Genomic DNA, 18,139 nt, shown 5'->3' on the forward strand with positions numbered 1-18,139 from the left:
ATATATATATCAGGGAAAACAATATGTGTGTTACTCTTGTAAAAATGATGAACATAATTGATATAATTAAATAATATATAATTCTATAAAATCCTCGTTATTAACTCGCTTACAATTTGGTTTTGATTTTGTATTTTCTTATTTTCAAGTTGGAAATACCTGACGATCAGCCAACATCCAAGCCATTATGTGAAAAAGAAACATTTGATGAGTTAAGATCAAAGCCAAAACCCAATGAGTCTGAGGCATTTTTGAAGTATACAACCGAAAAAGCGGAGCACCAACAATGTAGCAAAGCGGGGAGTGAAGATGGCGAAGAGATATCTACTTACACCGTAGTAAAGGAATATGTACCTCCAAGTTTAAACATGAAATAAAAGACAAGTTGACTCAATCACGCTTGCCTAACTCTAGCCATCTTGAGGGAACCAGTGGACACACTGAATAATAGGTGTCCTGTGGATTAGAGGGGTGGCGCCAGTGAGGCCCGGGAAATAGAGCCTATACATATTAGTAGACTCTAAATTCGAATTAATAATTCATTTCAAGCCCCCAAATTGTCATTATTTCTGAGAGGTTTTGAGCGATGCCGGACTACGCCCACTTACGCAGTCGTCGTGAGCCACCCCCACCACCCGTTGGGATATCGGACCCCATGTTGGGAAAATTCTGGCACCAACCCTGGGGGATTGCATATTGTACTCTGTGAAGGTCACAAACGAACTTCCTTGGAAGACTCTTATACAGAAGATGCTAAGTATGGTTTCACTCCGAAGATCTTAATATTCTGATTAAATATAAGGCCTATACTTGCAAACGGTGAACGATATCATCATCTACATGAATTAAACCAGTGGAACAAGTTTTGAAGCTATTTTACTGAAGCTTATTACTGCCGTTTAAAAAAAAAACAAAAACAAAAAAACAAAAAAACTCTTGGTGTTTGATTATGTAAAGTTACTTTTTCTACATTGGAGTAGTGTGTGATGGGAAGTATGATTTTTCTGGGGATCTTTTTTGGTAACACCTAGAGATTAATACATTTTGGTGTAGCGTTTCCAACTTTTCAGATGTTACTTAGTTTTTAGACACTTCTCCTTGTCCATCCAGCTCAGATTTTATCTGCGGAAGAAGTTCGCACCGAAGCCTTCATTTGAAGTTGGTGTTAAAACTGGAAGAAGGATTAGATATTAGCAAGTACTTGGTACTTTCTGCAAGCAAGTTAGTACCTGGTGCTTGTTGTAAGCTAGTACTTGATAAGTTAGCTTATTTGCGTTATGCAAGTCCTATTTTTATCTTTATATTTATCATCATCATTATCATCATTGTTATGTTATTACTTGCAAGTGTAGCAAGTACATTGCACTAAAAAATTCCAACAAGCAGATTGATAGGTTTGCAGCAATCTAAGTGGTACCAGATACTTGTTGTAGCAGGCTACTTGGTACTTGGTACACGTTAAACTATGTTTACTTGGTGCTTCAAGCAAGGTTACCGCATTTTGGTATTTGTAGCAGAGCAGCGCGGTACCGTATTTAATATTGGCAGCAAGTAAAAGTTGGTGCTTGAAGCAAAAAATGAAGTAAGCAGAAAGTAGACCTACTTGATGCAACAGAAGTTGGTACTTACAGCAGTGTGTGCTTGTCCACATTAATTAGGTACTTTTCATTGATAATATTTACAATTTGTAGACTATTGATCATATACAATGATGACACTGAAAATATCTATAATTATCGCAAAAAACACAGTTTTGTAAATGGTTTTGTAAAACAAATTTGAAACAGGGCAAAGAGATATTATAGTATATATTATTTATTTTCATTGTTTGACAATTTATTCATTTTTATTTGGTACGTAGAAACGTCAGTCATGCTATGTCGCACTTTTACCAACTTGCCTTCGCCTTTTTTGAAGTGCGCATGTGTAATTATGCTCAAACCTTTCTTACACTGTGCTCAGGACGTGAAACCATCCAATTTTGCGTGCATTGGAAAAGGAAGAAAAGTTATATAAGTGAGGTTTAGTTTCTGTCTTTATGTAGAATTTTTCTATATCTGTGCTGAAAACAGCTCTCACAACTGATTAGGTAATTTTGTCATACTCTTAGCAAGAGATAAGATTGATAATATTATTATTTGACATAACTCGATAGGTTATTGCTTTTGCGTGCAAATATTACTACTATAAAAAGACGATTTAAGTGCACAGATGATGTTAAGTATATTTTGTTTAAAGACACAAATAATAATGTGGTGGGATTTTTTGTTTATTTCTGATCCTCAGTTGACAACTATTTAAAAAAAATGTAAATACTAAGTCGAATATATTCCTTTCATAACAGTCTATTATTTTTACTGTTAAATCTCTTTTTGAAAGTTCCCTAAAATAGAATAATCTGTAGTACTTGTTATAAAATATTATATTGAAATTGAAGTTTCGAAATAAAAAAAATGGTTACCTTTGTTAAAATAAAAACAATGTTTAATTTTAGGAACTGAAAGTGAAATATGCATTTGTAGTGGAGTCGACGTGGTTAAAATACGACATAAGCTATTAATAACACGTTCTGATTGGTTAATTGTTAACTTTGATTGGAATTCTAGACAGAGGTTTTTGTACTTTATTTTACATTTGATACTAAAACTTCGCTAGTGTTTAGTTTTTAAACTAATGCAGATAAAAGAAGTTTTACAAAGAAGTGAGAACTGCCGTGTGTATACAAACATAGGAACATGTACCCACCAAGCTCATATGTTCATTGACTCTGTTTCATCACAAGGATGGTCTCCAAAATAGCAAAGTTCTTTGTCGGCCTATATATCATCGGTTTGTTCTTTTCTGTACTTGGTGTTGCGGCTCAGTGTTCCAAGTAAGTCTGTAGCTAGGCAATGCAAAAGGGGGGGGGGGAGACCAACAGTGAAATAGGACACACTCCCTTTACAATAATTCTGTAAACCGTTTTTTTTTTAATCTGAAAAAAAATCTGAACACGCTAATAGCGCTATCACAGTGGTGGGAGGAGGGGAGTGGAAGCCTGCCACCGGTCCGGGAAGTCTGTCACCAAAAAATGTCTGTATTATGACGGTAGATATACATATGACGTATGATGGAATCGCATCAGTGGCTCAAGAAGTGTGTGCCCTGGCTTTTTATATTGTAATGTATTGTTTTGTCCTAAATAATAATTAAACGGACAGTTTAATTGCATATGAGGGTAGCAGATTTTTGAACTTTTATAATTCAATATGATGGCTTTTTTCTTTGAATTGTTGAAGTAATTGACATAAGATATGACATGAGAAACAACAAGAATCCTAATTGTATTATAATTACGGTATACAGTACTATACAAAAGATATTGAAATTGTTCACCTTTATTATAGGCCTAGTAAGAACGGAAACAGATTCTATTTGGCAACTATACCAGAATACACTTTCTATATTCTTTTTTAGATCTTTGAAGTGATTGGTAATCAATTTAAAAGGATTTTAATAAGCGGTTTGTATATCAGCAAAATCAAAATCGTCTCGATGTGTGTCTCATTGTAATTTTACAATTTATATTTTGGTATAACAAAATTGGAACGCTTACAACTTCAGATGGCACGTTATATTTTTGAAGCGCATTGTATGGGGAATTCAAATGGTATCCTATCAATACATAAAATTACCCGTGAGACTGAAATGAGCACACATCGTTGGCCCAAATTTCTTCTTGCTATGTTGCAACTCATTTGTGAATTTAAAGATTTAAGGAATACAATTCTATATTGCTTAAATGATATTTTGATAAGAAGCGAGTCTAATATCTTTAATGCAGAGCTAAATAACGAAGACTTTTCTTATTCGCAAACGTTTATTTTAAGAAAACTCGATGACATTATTAAAATTTATTGACAAGATTATTGAATGAAGAGATGATGTTCAAAACATATTACTCCCCTCAGTTTATGCAACCTTAAATCCTCATCCTAGATTAGAACATTAACGTATTGATAAAACCGACTTTGAGGGGGTTTCATTAAAATTTCAGCTTAGATCAAGTACGTTACCACTAATTTTCAGAATATTAAGTTGGTCCACGAAAAATAATGGAAAATGTACCCTATTCAATTTAGATTTAGACGAGAATATCGGTCATTCCGTCTTAGGCTACCCAGCACTACAAAATATACGTACTGACGAAATTTCAAAAAAGCAAACGGTGGCTTAAAAGTACATTATATTTTGGGCTGTTCATCGCTTTTACTTAGCATAAAATATGAAAATATCTTCGACAATTTTTTGCAAAAGATATACAGTACTATTAAATTGCAATTTAATGATTCAAATCAATTGTGGTGGTTTATTTACCAGATTTAATACAGGCAGTATATATTTAACATCATCCACTACAATATAACATGTATTTAAATTGAAAAATCCTCTCTCTTTAGAAATTTTACATGCGCAAATCGAAGTAAATGTTTCCTGATATATGCCCGAGACGGAGAGGGGTTCATCAATGATGCAACATTAAAACGTAAATCTAAGAATACTGGTAAGTAATCAAACAATTACTGACTTATTATTCATATATATATATATATATATATATTATAATATATATATTTACTATATATACGGTATATATACATATATATATATTATAATATGTGCCTTGATAAAGACACATGACTTTCTTGTCAACAGAATGATTGTCTTGTAGAAAAAATAACTCCTTTTGTCAACATAATAGCTGAGTAACCAAAATATTTGTTTTGTGTAAAAATAACTATATCTATCATATCTGTGGACAAAAAACAACCTTATTTTGTTTTCTTCCGACAAAAGAAGTTTTTCTGTTGATATTATTTTTATCATGTTATTATAGACCTACTATTTTCACTGATTCAATACTAATGTTGACCTATGATTTAAACATTCATCGTATGTGTTCCAATACTTTAAAAAATATTTTGGTTACCTGTGTTCATGTAAACTTGGTAATTAATGCACATAGGCCTAATTATAATTTTAAACTATTTGTATTTGAATTATGAGGACGTATACGTTGTAAAGCGCTGTTATGAGATTTTTTTCAATAATGAATAAACAAAATGAGCTGACTTCCATGGTTACTACGTTGTTGAATGTTTTGAAAGTTTTAACAAAGAGTGTGACTGCAAGAAGTCCGACTGACCTGATTTTGTATGCACACAATGAAACGTTAAAAAACAGATACCATCACGAGACATAGGCGTCCTATTAGAATTCGAATAAAGTTCGAAACTCGCCTTTTGAAGGACGCCCTCTAGTTCATGGTAGTACTTTTTGAAGTTAGGATTACGTTCCAACGAAAACCCGAGAGTCGGATCTCTTGCAATTCTCTACTGTTTGGTTCATCACTATATACCGTAAATGAATTACAACATTAATAGAAATGCTGAAAAGTGACGTAACGTGACGTCCATTGTCTGATGGAAATACACATATCTGTAAAGTAAATGTAGGCCTATTTTATTTCAGGACGACCCCCACCCATTTCTTCGCATTGCTATATGCTTAGTAGGTTTGCCTCCAAATCGAAATCATGCTTGGATGTGCATAGTGAATGTGAAAGTCTTGGCGGTGATATCCCAGTAATCATAAACGAGGCACACTATAAATGGCTTGTCGACACACTTCTTAACTTGATGTTTGCTCCAGATGCACTCACCATGAATGTTCACAAAACTAACCAAATGGAAAAAATACCAAATCAATGTGCTTACATAAAAGTTGAAGATGGCATATTCTGGAATGATGATGAAATTACCCCAAAAATTAATAATATCAGTAGTTCAATTGATGGACTTATGTGCGAGGAAAGTAAGCCTACAGGTAATAATTTTGATATTTTGCATAGGCCTATTTCTGATTCTCATTTGTTGGTTGCTGATAAATTGTTCAAAAACAAGATAGATATAGGGCCTGCTTAATCTCTAAATGGAAACGAGTGAAAAAAAAAGAGTGAAAGAGTGACTACAGGGACCACTCCTGAATGAGTGAAATAAAAAAGAGTGAGATTTTACTCTTATCAGAGTGGATTTTATTAATTTTTCAATATTTTAAGAATACTATTCATTTAAGAGTGAATTTTCACTGTAGAAAGAGTGAAATTGAAGTGGTCCCGGTAGGCATTCTTTTCGAGTGAAAATTCACTCTTTCACATTAAGAGAGTAGCGGCATACTATAAGAATCGTGCAGGGATATATATTTTTTTTATTGATAATAAACACTATAACGAACGACTAACAAATGATTTATTGTTTTACTCACATTGTTAGGGGGATATACAGTATTTCCCTCACGAAACGCATGTTTTTTAATCACTAACACATAACACCATGTGTAATAGGCTTAGTGTAAAGATAGTCCCGTATTCATTACAGAACGTAGGGAAATGAGCTGTTAGCCCATCGTACTAAGTCTCGGCATTGTGTGCTAGGGTGGGCAGTTCCTTTTCCTCTCTAATAGTGAACCGGGTACTCATACTCCTTGGTGGAAATAAACAAACGCTTAAAGTAAAGTGCCGTGTCCAAGAACACAAGCGAAATGCACAGTGAAGTTTCGAACCACTGTGTGTGCGCTGAACCGTGGAGATCTCCGGTCCCCGGTTCAATTCCCATCGCTGCTCTCCTTGTGCTTTTGCTGGAGGGCTGAAGTGCAAGTTATGATAGCGCACCGTCTTTCGGATGAGACGTTTAATTAAGCCTTGGTCCCGTGTGCATTATGGCCCATGTGCACGTTAAAAAACGCAGTATACTCTTCGGAAAAGAGTAGGAGATTGTCTCCCGGTGTACTGCCCAATCACCACCACTTTCGTGTGTTATCCTTGGTTTTACACCGAATAAATCCATCCATCCAACCCCCGACCTCTAGGTTGAGAGACACATTGCATATGAATAGGATTAGTGTTACTCTACTCACATTATGTGTACTGTGTAACACTGATAATTTTGAAATATCAATTCTGTGCTATTTTTATTTTATTTTATTTTTTATTTCAATTTACACCTAACAGTGGATATCCCACCACTTACACAATGGATTAACAATAAAATTTATATAGGGCCTATAGATATTGATATAAAAAAAGTAGAAGCTCATGGATTCTGATATTGCACACCTTTCAATCCCAATGGGTTTAGACTAAATACTGTCGAAACGTCAGTATTTTTCTTACGACCCGAAAGCATACCGTACTCCTTGTACAATAGACTTAGCGTAAGGGTTGAGGAGCTAAACACGATCTGTTTTTTGTGATGAATAGTCATTATAAAATACATATAGAATGACTGAATAAGACTATGCTAACTTAAAGATACAAATAACCGTAATCATGAATACACATTTTTGACATATTTAAATTGCTTTGATAAAGATATATTGATCGATCAAGCTTTTACGTATACGATGCCAACGCCATACGGAACTATCGAAACTACTTCAAAGCAGACATTTCAAAAAACATCGAACTCACGTCATCGTGATACATTGATTGATCAAGCTTTTACGTATACGGTGCCAACGCCATATGGAACTATCGAAACTACTCCAACGCAGACATTTCAAATAGTATCGAACCCACATCATCCTGTGGATTCAAACAAAGCCACAATATTTCAATCAGCATCGAAAACAAAAACGAAACCGGTAATTAATTTCTTGGCCACAGCCCTTGCCTCTGTTTGCTGTTTTCTTGTTGTAGCTGCTTTGGCTTTGCATTGCAGACGAAAGAGACGTAAAAAATTTAATAACAGGTAATTAAATCTTGTTTATGATACATTAAGACCTGTCCAGACTATCGACTGTTAATTGACAAAAAAAAAATGTTGTACGCCCAAATAAAGTCATGATATGCCTATATATGGTCATGATGTGATGTCATCATGACCATAATTAGGCATCTCACATGTTTTTGTCAAATAAAATTTGATAGGCCTTGTCTGGACAGAGCGTTATAATAATTATCAATACCCTCTGATGCTCTTTTCAGCTTTTGGAGAAGAGCGCATTGATCCCTATTTCTATTACTGTCGTTTACATTGATTTTAATTTAATTTTGGTTGAAAATTACATCTTGCTTCAACGTTTTCACACTATGTAAATATATTTCACTGAATATTGTCTTTTTGTATGCACTCAGCCACAATAAATAATAATAGATCTATATCAACAACACGATATGTTCATTCAGTTCCTAATTGAAGTTGAAGAAAATATGCTTTGTTTTAAATCTCTCCAGATTAAAAATTGCAAAATCAAGTTCTAAAGGAGGTAAGTCGACTTTGCTATCTCTTCATCGTGTACAACACTAATACACTATTAAGCCTGTTTTCCTCTTGGCGAAATTTTTGCGCGAATCAAAGGCGTCGGCTTATGCGCATGCGCATTCACATCTATATCGGAGTTTTTGCAAAGCGAAAAAATGAGCAACCAATTAGAGTTCAGGAAGCGAACCAACTCTGTCGATTCGCACGAATAAATTCGCCTAGTGGAAAACAGGTTTTAGCCTATATTGTTTTAAAAACTTTAGATTGTTTGAGTTTTAAGGAAAATTAATAAACAATATCATTTTAGACAATGCACTATGCACAATAATCTTGGTAATGAAAAAAAAAACTTTTCAAATGTAATAACAGATATTTTGTTGGAAAAGTATTATGATCCATAAAGCTCATTTCCATTTATCATAAGTTTAATATTATCTATACTTTAATGTAGCCATATGTTGTAGATTATTAGTTTTTTTTTTCATTGAATAACAATATTATATTAACGAGCCCCGTCAATAAAACAGACATTATACAGGTTTCCTGTATGATTTGCATATATCCCTGGTTTGCCTCTAAACCCTTCTAAGTGTCTTATCTAGGTGCTCCCGAGTAGACATTTCTCCACCCATCTACACCATTTCAAATACTCCAATCCCAATTTTTCCGGAACCAAAACTCATGGAGTCATTCTGCAGACTTAATATCGATCGTCATATACCATCTTTATCCTCTGGCTGTTAGGAGAAAAGTTTCCAAAGCCTTGTTTGCTTTACGTTTTTCCGGAGGGGGTGGTGGGGTGGGGGAGAGGATTTCCTTTTGGCATGACAACTCACTTTACCATTAACTCCAGGGATAATAATATTATAAGAGAGTGTCCTTCGAACAACTCTTTTTAAAAATTATGCTTATATTGAAGCAATAAGGCTCTCGAACTTTATTTCTAACAGCCTGAGGAGTTTACCGTATATGATAGTAAAAAATCTTCAAAAAATTACATTAGAAATTAATTTTAGTAAAAAGCCTGTAACTCTGCTAAATCGTTTAGCAGAGCAGAGTAAAAATTTTTTCAACTTGCATCTCATTGAAATCAATCAATTTCTTTGTATATTATTCAGGTACTGATACACAACCATAAGGTTTTGCATCCATAAAAACAATATAATATAATCCATTTAAATCTTATTTGACAGTGTATAATGTATTACTGTTGTAGAGACTGGTGGTAATGCAAGAGCCTTCAAGCAGTCTGCTGTTACACAAATCAACGATCTATACGAGTCAACCACTTTTAGCCCAATCGACAGTAACTCTGATCACTCTGCTTCACGGGCAACTTTCCGTAGTGGCGCTGTTGGTTTTGAATTTGACCAATCGTCTGGATACGCCAATTTACGAAATGATGGTTGTATGCCTAGGGCATGTAGGCCTAGGCCTATTTCCAATTCTGATGACACTGAGTCCTACTACACCAATATAAATGGAGATTAAACTTCAAAGAAATGTGATATACAACACAGCAAGTTTATCATAATGACTTCAATCAAAATATACAATCCTGATCATAAAACCCATCGTGTCCCGAACGTGTTGTTGGCGAAAGTGTATTCGGCCAATTTTTTGCCGGCGAATCGTCTGTTGGCGAATTAGCTTTCTGCAAAACATCCCGTCACGGATAATGTATTTTAAAAGCAGTAGTTTGATTTAATTATCGTTTAGGCCTGTCGTTGTTTTGTAACTTTTCTATATCAAGAAGTTAAAATGTATTTTGACAAAAAAATAAGATGGGTATGGGCTGCTAAAAAACCATGAAAAACCCGGTCCCAAAAGAGGTCTTTAATTGGAGGGAGACCTGTACAATATGTATGATCTTGCATTCAATAATTGACGAGAAATAAAAATTGCTCTCAATATCATATTTGATTGAAAGCTTACTAAATATTAATATAACGCAATAACCATTACAACCACTGAATAGCTGCTATACAAATGTTAATCTATCCGGTATCCTCCATTGCGTTCTTTGGAGAGCCTACTTAACACTGCCGCTTCAAGAAACTGTACCAAATCATATTCATATGTAAATGTATTTTCGAAGGAATTATAAGCTTACAAGATAAAAACTATTTGAAATAGGCCTATACCGGTAAAGGAAAAAATTGTGGTGGAACTAATGGGAGAGATAGAGGCGTTCAATTATGTTTCGACCTGCTAATTTTATAATTTAAAAGAACATGCTGTACTCAATAAACAGTTGTTAAAATATTGTTTTCAATTTTCAGTGGATTTACTTGCTCAAGTTCGTCGTGTTACCTAATATATCCTACAAGTAACAATGGTTGGGAATACCAAGATCCAAACGGAGACATTATTAATGCAAGTATGAACGAAACATGAAATTATTTCAGGTTTCTGCCTGTTTAGTAAACACAATAATTATATATATATATATATATATATATATGATTTTAAAAATGTTACACCAAAAAGACCAAACAATAAAACTGATACAATTCAAAAACACACTTAAAAACACATTTGATAACAAATTATCAGGTACAAAGATATTACATGAATAAATATTACAAGAAATAACTAATAATTATTCCCAATATTACATTGATTTTTACAGATGATAATGTTTATGACTCACCGAGCTGCTATAAATATATAAAATTAAGCAACAAAAACGGAGCGTGTATTGATGCTCAGAATGAATGCGAAAAAGCGGGCGGCGGCACCACAGTAATAAACAGCATTGAGGAATACGAGCAGTTGACAGAAAACGTGCTTCAAATTCTAAATTTCGGAGAAGATAGTACATTCAGTGTGTATGTACAAAACCTCCAACTAGATGGAATAAGTAAAGGGTGCGCAAAAATTAAAATAGAGGATGGAGTGTTCAACGATGTAGACATTGCAAACACTGAATGCACTACAAGTCATTTGATAGACGCTATTGTTTGCGAGTCCACGGGTAAGTAGGCCTACTTGGTCGTGGGGTGGCGCAGTGACAACCCGTACCTCCCAAATTATACTGTTTGATTATATTAGGTTTGATCTTTGGAAAAGATCTATAAATGGACAATGATACTGCTTAGTATGAGTGGAATTTAGGACATGATAATGTCATATCACACTAATTTGTCACAAAACCTCGATAGAACAGCAGATCTTTTAGCCTTAAATCGGTCAAAGAGCGTCAATTACAACGCTTCTCTGTTTTCTTCCTAGAATTAAGCTCGAAAAGTATAATTTCCAGCCCAATATCTAATCTCTCGTTCTTAAGTAACGGATGAATACATTTTGTTAATCGCAATTTTATATGCTAATTTTGGGACATTTAACCAAGTACAATTCCTAAGAAATTACACATTGTTTTTGGACTTCCTTCATCCATATTTTTATCGAAATGATTTATGTTTTTTTTTTGTTTTTGTTTTTGTTTTTTTTTTGCTTTTATATTACATTTTAAAGACGTGAATGTGGAAATATGTCTAAACGTGTCAACAAACAGAGCAATGCAAACTAATCCAACACCGGAACTTCCGACAACAGAAGCGGTAACAGAAGAGAGTACCAACTTGGTTGCTATTGCAGCGCCAATTGTTGTGATCACAATCCTAATCATTTTACTAAGTTTCCTGTTTATCAGACGCAGAACGCGAAGAAAACAACCAGGGTAATAATGTTAGTACAAGGCCTATACATAAGATGTTATCGATATTTCAATATAAAACTAAAGTATTATTCTTTATGTATTCTTATGAATTACTAATGATTTTATACTATTAAATCAAAATACATTTAGTACAGTAATGCTAGGATTTACCGTCATAATTATCACTGTTTATTTTTAGTTAAAGATTGAACACTACTACTACTTTGGTCTTATGAAAAGCAGTAGGCCTATATAAGAAAAACATGTTATCTTTAACAATTAAACAAACGTTCAGGTAAATGATATATTCAAAATAAAACTTTATCAACCGTTCAAGTTAATGAAGGGAACTTAATAGGCTCGAAATAAAACATTTAGTGCCGTACATCATAATAAAAAAGAAAGGTGCTATAAATAAACAAAATAAAAAGTGAATAAAAATACAATACCGTCAATAATCGTTATAAACATTCATGTAAGTGATATATTCAAAATAAAACTTTATCAACCGTTCAAGTTCATGAAGGGAACTTAATAGGCTCAAAATAAAACATCCACTGCCGTACATCATTATAAAAAAGAAGGGTGCTATAAATAAAAAAATAAATAAGTGAATAAAATACAACAATACCAAGTACTAAATCTGTAAAATCACAGACTGCAATGTTTGTAAATAATTACGTTATTTACCATTAGTGCAAAATGTTTTATTACCAGGTCTAATTTATTTGTACAGAAATGACGAACCTGTAGACAAAGTTGAATACAATGTTGAAGACGCATCCTTACAAAAGAATAACGGTAGAGATCTGAAGCAGGGTACTACTACAAATGAAGCTGTGTACGAGGTAATAATAGATGAAGTCGAACACCATGGTACTGCAGTTGAAGTCGAATATAATGATACCACAGTTGAAGATGACTATAACGATACTGCAGTTGAAATCGAATACCACGAAACCTCAATTGAAGTGGTATACCAGAATTCTAGTAAGCTGTTTTTGTAAATTAACTTTTTGAGGAAAAAATTGTACCCATCGGTATTTGAAATGATGTTTCGTTTTGCTTTCTTCAATGGGTACAGTAGGCTTAAGTATCAGTATTGTATATACAAATAAATGTAAATATATAATCGTATACAAGTATCTCATTCGAGATCTAACAAGCTGAAAATAATTCACAGAAGAAGGGGTTTTATAGATAAAAAATAAAAGGAACTCAAATGCTATTGGCACTTGGATCACCACAACGTCTTCGTGGTTATGACGGTAAACGATGAGTTTCATATATGCATGTATGTATGTATATATATATATATAATAAATATATATATAATATATATATAATATATATATGTATGCCTATATTAATTATATATAATTAACAAAGATTGAGCACTCTGCTTCTATGGGTAAGGAATGCGGATGGAGTATGTGGGTAGGTGGATGTGATGGTAAAAGTGTAAGGGTGCATCGCCAATGAATTACAGCTAAAGAAACACATAATCGTGGTTTGCAGTTGTTGTATATTGAAGAAACCACAGCAGCTTATGATATCGTCACTTAGACTTCCTCGTGTGATAAAATAGGCCTATAATACACCTGTAATACAAATTCAAAATAGGGACAGTAAAAGAAGAAAATGTATATTAAATCAGTGGCAATGCATCATACACTGTCAATAAAAAAGTATGTCAAAAAGTATCTTAAATTACTTGTTATCTCATCTTAATGGTATAGGCTTGTTGACATTTTTTGCAGGCGTTGACAGAAGCAAACGGAATAAAAGAGGTAAAGGAATTACAAATACAAAATAAAGTTGGTGCTCATCAGACTTGTTCATCAGGTACCGTAGTCTTTAACCATGACGTCACAATGGCTGGACCTCCAGTTGAATATGACTCTGTCGACGATATTGGCCTTCCGTCACATGAAGGAACATACGCACGAATACATTTAAACATTGGATCACGAGTCCTGTAGTACATCACTTTACAATAAAGATAATAAATTAAACAATAAAAGCGAAAACGATACTGAAATGACGATGTAATTTAGGTAGGCCTCTTACAACAAACGCGTGATCTAAAACTAATTGCGGAAGAAACTTAAATGAAACAGTAGGCCTAGGCCAATCAACTTCTAATATTACATGAATGTGTATTAGCAGAAACATACCTCTTATCAAAAATTACCAGGACACCATCGTGTATTATTCCACGCTGCGACACGGCATACAACAGTCCGGGACAAATTTTGAATTTATAAGATCTGTCTAAATTCCACATTAGTGACGCAGAATGCAGCAGTGGGCGAAATGTATTTTGGTTTTTGCTTGGAAAATGACAATGGTTGGTGCAATATGCCCTTCGTAAGTACTGTAATGTATATCAATGTATTTATAGGCATATTAGGCGTAACACTAATTCGTTTAAAACTGGGCTGGAAGTTGTCATGTTGCCGCTTGTCTTGTATTTATTACATTATTAAATAAACTGATTATCATTTGAAAATCAAAGGGAATATATTTCTTGTTGGGGAATAAACTAAAAATATGATAGCTTTAAGATTAACAAGTATTTTATTTTGTTATGCAAACTGGAATAAAGTTTGTCTGCTCGATGAGTGATTTTTCAACATTCAACACCAAAAATTATGGCATTTGCAAGAAAAGAAAAGTATTGATACATTACGCTATGAAGTTACTTGTTCTTTTGGGAAATGTTTCTATAATATTTGGATTTGAAAAAATTGCTCACGTTGAAAAACGTTATTTAAGTATTACAATGTATTATATTTATCCCGGTTTAAATGAGCAATATTAATAGTAATACTAAATACTAAAGCAAAATGTTATGATCCTAATTTGTATCTTAGGCTGATGCATTGTGATATCTACCTTGCTTAAAAGATAGAGTGAAGAATTGAACGGACTCTGAAAAATCTTTTCTGACAATGACCAGAAACAATCTACATTATCATATTATATTTTTGAGAACCTTATAACTGTTCGATGGTGTTATTTTACCAAAGGTGAACCTAATTTATGTTGAAGATGATGTGTGGAATTTTAATATACGTTACTACAGCCTATTATGCAACATGTGATTATAGAAATAAAAGACTTTGCCAAAGAAAAAAAAAACAATGTAGATACGAAAACTGGTGATTTGATACGTGAGGCCCAGGGTCGAAGCCCCGGTGGGGTCAGCGAAAGCCCCGAAGGATTTTTATGTTTTGTGAGACTAAATAATGCAATAAAAGCAGTTATGTTCGAAACAGATCCGCAGCAAAACATTCCGTCTGAGTCTGGGTGGGTCTGCAGTGCATTAGTTGGGTTGTAGGACTCGTTCTGGAAATTCGAGGTGAGGGGGGTTCGCCAGAAAAGAGCGGTGTTTGCCCGAACCATAAACCACCCCACCATTTTTCCGGTTACGGGCCTGAACTTTTACCGTTATACCAAAACCGCAATATTATGCAATCTGACGCACTCACCCCAAAACTGATAATTATAGTTTTTAACGTCACTCAACACGCTCACTTCAGACAATAATATCATGTTCCATATTGCATATACTTCTTACTTCAGTCTCTGTCCCACCCACATTCGAATGTAGCCCTCCTTATGATTCCTCTATTTCTTTCTATCTGCTTATTTTGCCGATGTCTTGGCGAGTAAAGATTTTCATTTGCATTATTTTTAAGGGGGGAGGGGGTTCGCCAGAAAAGAGCGGTGTTTGCCCGAACCATAAACCACCCCACCCTTTTCCGGTTACGGGCCTGAACTTTTACCGTTATACCAAAACCGCAATATTATGCAATCCGACGCACTCACCCCAAAACTGATAATTATAGTTTTTAACGTCACTCAACACGCTCACTTCAGACAATAATATCATGTTCCATATTGCATATACTATCTTACTTCAGTCTCTGTCCCACCCACATTCGAATGTAGCCCTCCTTATGATTCCTCTATTTCTTTCTATCTGCTTATTTTGCCGATGTCTTGGCGAGTAAAGATTTTCATTTGCATTATTTTTAACGTGTCTGACGTCACAATTTTTACATAGCACTATGATGTCGCATGTGACTAATATCCACCTTCTTCCGTGCATTAATTTCAACAAGCTGAATCTCGAATAAGACATTTAGGCATGTGGGAAAACCCAGAAAATGTAAGCGGAATAATACAGAGTTCTTTGTACTATATACAGCCCTGCTTATATGCAGCTTCACAGAATAGTAAAACATTTACTTTGAAAAGTCTGTGCACCTTAAATAAGTACATGGTCAGGTTATGTCTAAATGTATCTAATTGTAAACTTTTAACAACACTCTTCATCAATCGGCTTTAAAGCCAGGCTACGGAGGGAAAAAACGACAAGGGTGTTTGACGAAAAACTTGGAAATGGTGAATGAGATACAGATTTTTGAATATTTAAGAACTGTGGCAAAAAATGTTGGTAACTCCATTTTTCTCCCAGTAAAATGTATATATGTTTGTATTGTTATCATTATCATTATTATTTGTATTATTATTATTACAGTGGATTTACTTGTTCAGGTGTGAAGTCATGTTACCTTATATACCCCAGTATTAATGGTTGGGAATATCAAGATTCAAACGGAGTCATTCATGATTCCTCGGGTATGAATAACAAATTATCTCAATACAGTATTGTAAACACAATTTATATTGTCCTAAATATTTTATTCTCATTATAAGTAAGTGAATCGCTAATTATTTACAAAAAGTTGTTATGTTACGAAAGTCTGAGGAAATAATATTTATATATATCATTATAACAATGATTCTTATTTTTATGTATTGTTTACAGTAGATGATGTATACACATCGCCAAACTGCTACAAATATATAAAAATGAACGGAACAATGCAATCATGTATTGATACTCAACGTGAATGCAAACAGCTAGGTGGCTCAATCACCGTAATAAACAGTATTGAGGAATACGAACAGTTGACAAGAAACGTGCTCAATATTCTTACACCCTTCCAAGATAGAAACTTCAATGTACATAACCAACAGGATGACATAAGCAATGGATGCGCAGCAATTACGGTCGAGGATCAATTATTGTTAAATAATATTGTAAACATTGTGGACATCGATTGCTTCACAGCTCATCTGGTAGATTCTATTATTTGTGAATCATCAGGTAGGTTTTTGGCAAAGAACTTAAAATAAGCAGAAGAATGCAGAGCTCTTACGTAGTTTGCATTAAAATTGATGGGACTTCCGCCCTCCCGCGGAGTTGAGTAAAAATTGAATTTGACAGAGTATTAGAGTAGAGAAACTACCGGAAACAAACAAACCCGATTATAAGATATAGCGCCGCCGCTCGGATGGAGGAAATTGCTCTCATCGCGAACTGTTCTATCTTCTTCTATTTATTATATTTGGCTTTGGTCAGGTAGGGATTAGAAAAATCCCTAGAAGACTATTCCTCAATTGCAATGGTTAAGATTAAAAGCTGAAAAATACTCAACCATAATTATTATCCATAATATCGTATGGGTGGGGGTTGTTACTGTTTTGATATCTGTTATTCGAGAAACACATGTAGCCACCGGTATTAGGAGCAATGCAACTTGTTAATATCAAATCGGATATACATTTTGGACATATTGAATATACACTTTAGAGTAAAGACCAACTTAGACAGCGTCGTACGACGCAGCCCGACCGATTTGTTGTCATGTCGGGTCTGTGTGACGCGATGGTTTGCATCTGGGGCAGTCGCGTCGTAGAATATCAAACATGTTTAATATTCACGACGGCTTAAGACTGTCCTCGACGCGATTTTTCCCGTACGAAACACTTGCATTAAACTCCACTCGGGTCGTCTCGACTGACTCGACTAAAAAATCTCTTATTGCAGAATTCAGGAGGTTCAAATGTTATCAACCAAAATAAAAGCACGTCTACAAAACTTCTGAGACAATGTCGCTGTCTGATCTGATTAAAAAAATACATTGATGTCACCATGCATATAATAACTAATGCCGATAGGCTGTTTAAAATGAATGTAATATCTGATTGAGCTGCACGAGTAATAAAAAGTGTTATTTGAACTTGAGTTACATACTGTGGAAATTTTTATTCTTTAGTTAGGCATAGGTTTTGGATATACTACAGGCCCATAACCAGGGGG

General features: G+C 34.3%; 3 protein-coding genes across 4 annotated transcripts in view; all 3 read left to right on the forward strand.

Moving 5' to 3' along the window:
* The first annotated feature begins 146 nt into the window (after positions 1–146).
* On the forward strand, positions 147–10,086 carry LOC117106329. 2 transcript variants are annotated; one of them, XM_033247703.1, is made up of 6 exons: positions 147–3,502; positions 4,440–4,543; positions 5,512–5,865; positions 7,409–7,787; positions 8,273–8,304; positions 9,517–10,086. In XM_033247703.1, the coding sequence occupies exons 3-6, from the start codon at positions 5,544–5,546 to the stop codon at positions 9,789–9,791; spliced, it is 1,008 nt and encodes a 335-aa protein (XP_033103594.1). In that variant the 5' UTR covers positions 147–3,502; positions 4,440–4,543; positions 5,512–5,543; the 3' UTR covers positions 9,792–10,086. The 2 variants fall into 2 exon arrangements, with proteins under 2 accessions (XP_033103594.1, XP_033103593.1); XM_033247702.1 differs by having other exon boundaries at positions 147–2,872.
* On the forward strand, positions 9,834–14,917 carry LOC117106324. The gene is made up of 6 exons (XM_033247697.1): positions 9,834–9,892; positions 10,583–10,680; positions 10,933–11,277; positions 11,778–11,982; positions 12,698–12,951; positions 13,722–14,917. The coding sequence occupies exons 1-6, from the start codon at positions 9,834–9,836 to the stop codon at positions 13,775–13,777; spliced, it is 1,017 nt and encodes a 338-aa protein (XP_033103588.1). The 3' UTR covers positions 13,778–14,917.
* A 1,640-nt stretch (positions 14,918–16,557) lies between these two features.
* Positions 16,558–18,139, forward strand: part of LOC117106325 — a 13,908-nt gene continuing 12,326 nt past the window's right edge. Inside the window, exons 1-2 of the mRNA XM_033247698.1 lie at positions 16,558–16,611; positions 16,802–17,143. Coding sequence (XP_033103589.1) covers positions 16,846–17,143 — 298 coding nt within the window. The 5' untranslated portion in view covers positions 16,558–16,611; positions 16,802–16,845. The remainder of the gene's footprint in view (positions 16,612–16,801; positions 17,144–18,139) is intronic.

This window comes from Anneissia japonica, unplaced genomic scaffold (assembly GCF_011630105.1).
Source record: "Anneissia japonica isolate Jap-2015-1 unplaced genomic scaffold, ASM1163010v1 scaffold287767_len825999_cov190, whole genome shotgun sequence".
Lineage (NCBI taxonomy): Eukaryota > Metazoa > Echinodermata > Crinoidea > Comatulida > Comatulidae > Anneissia > Anneissia japonica.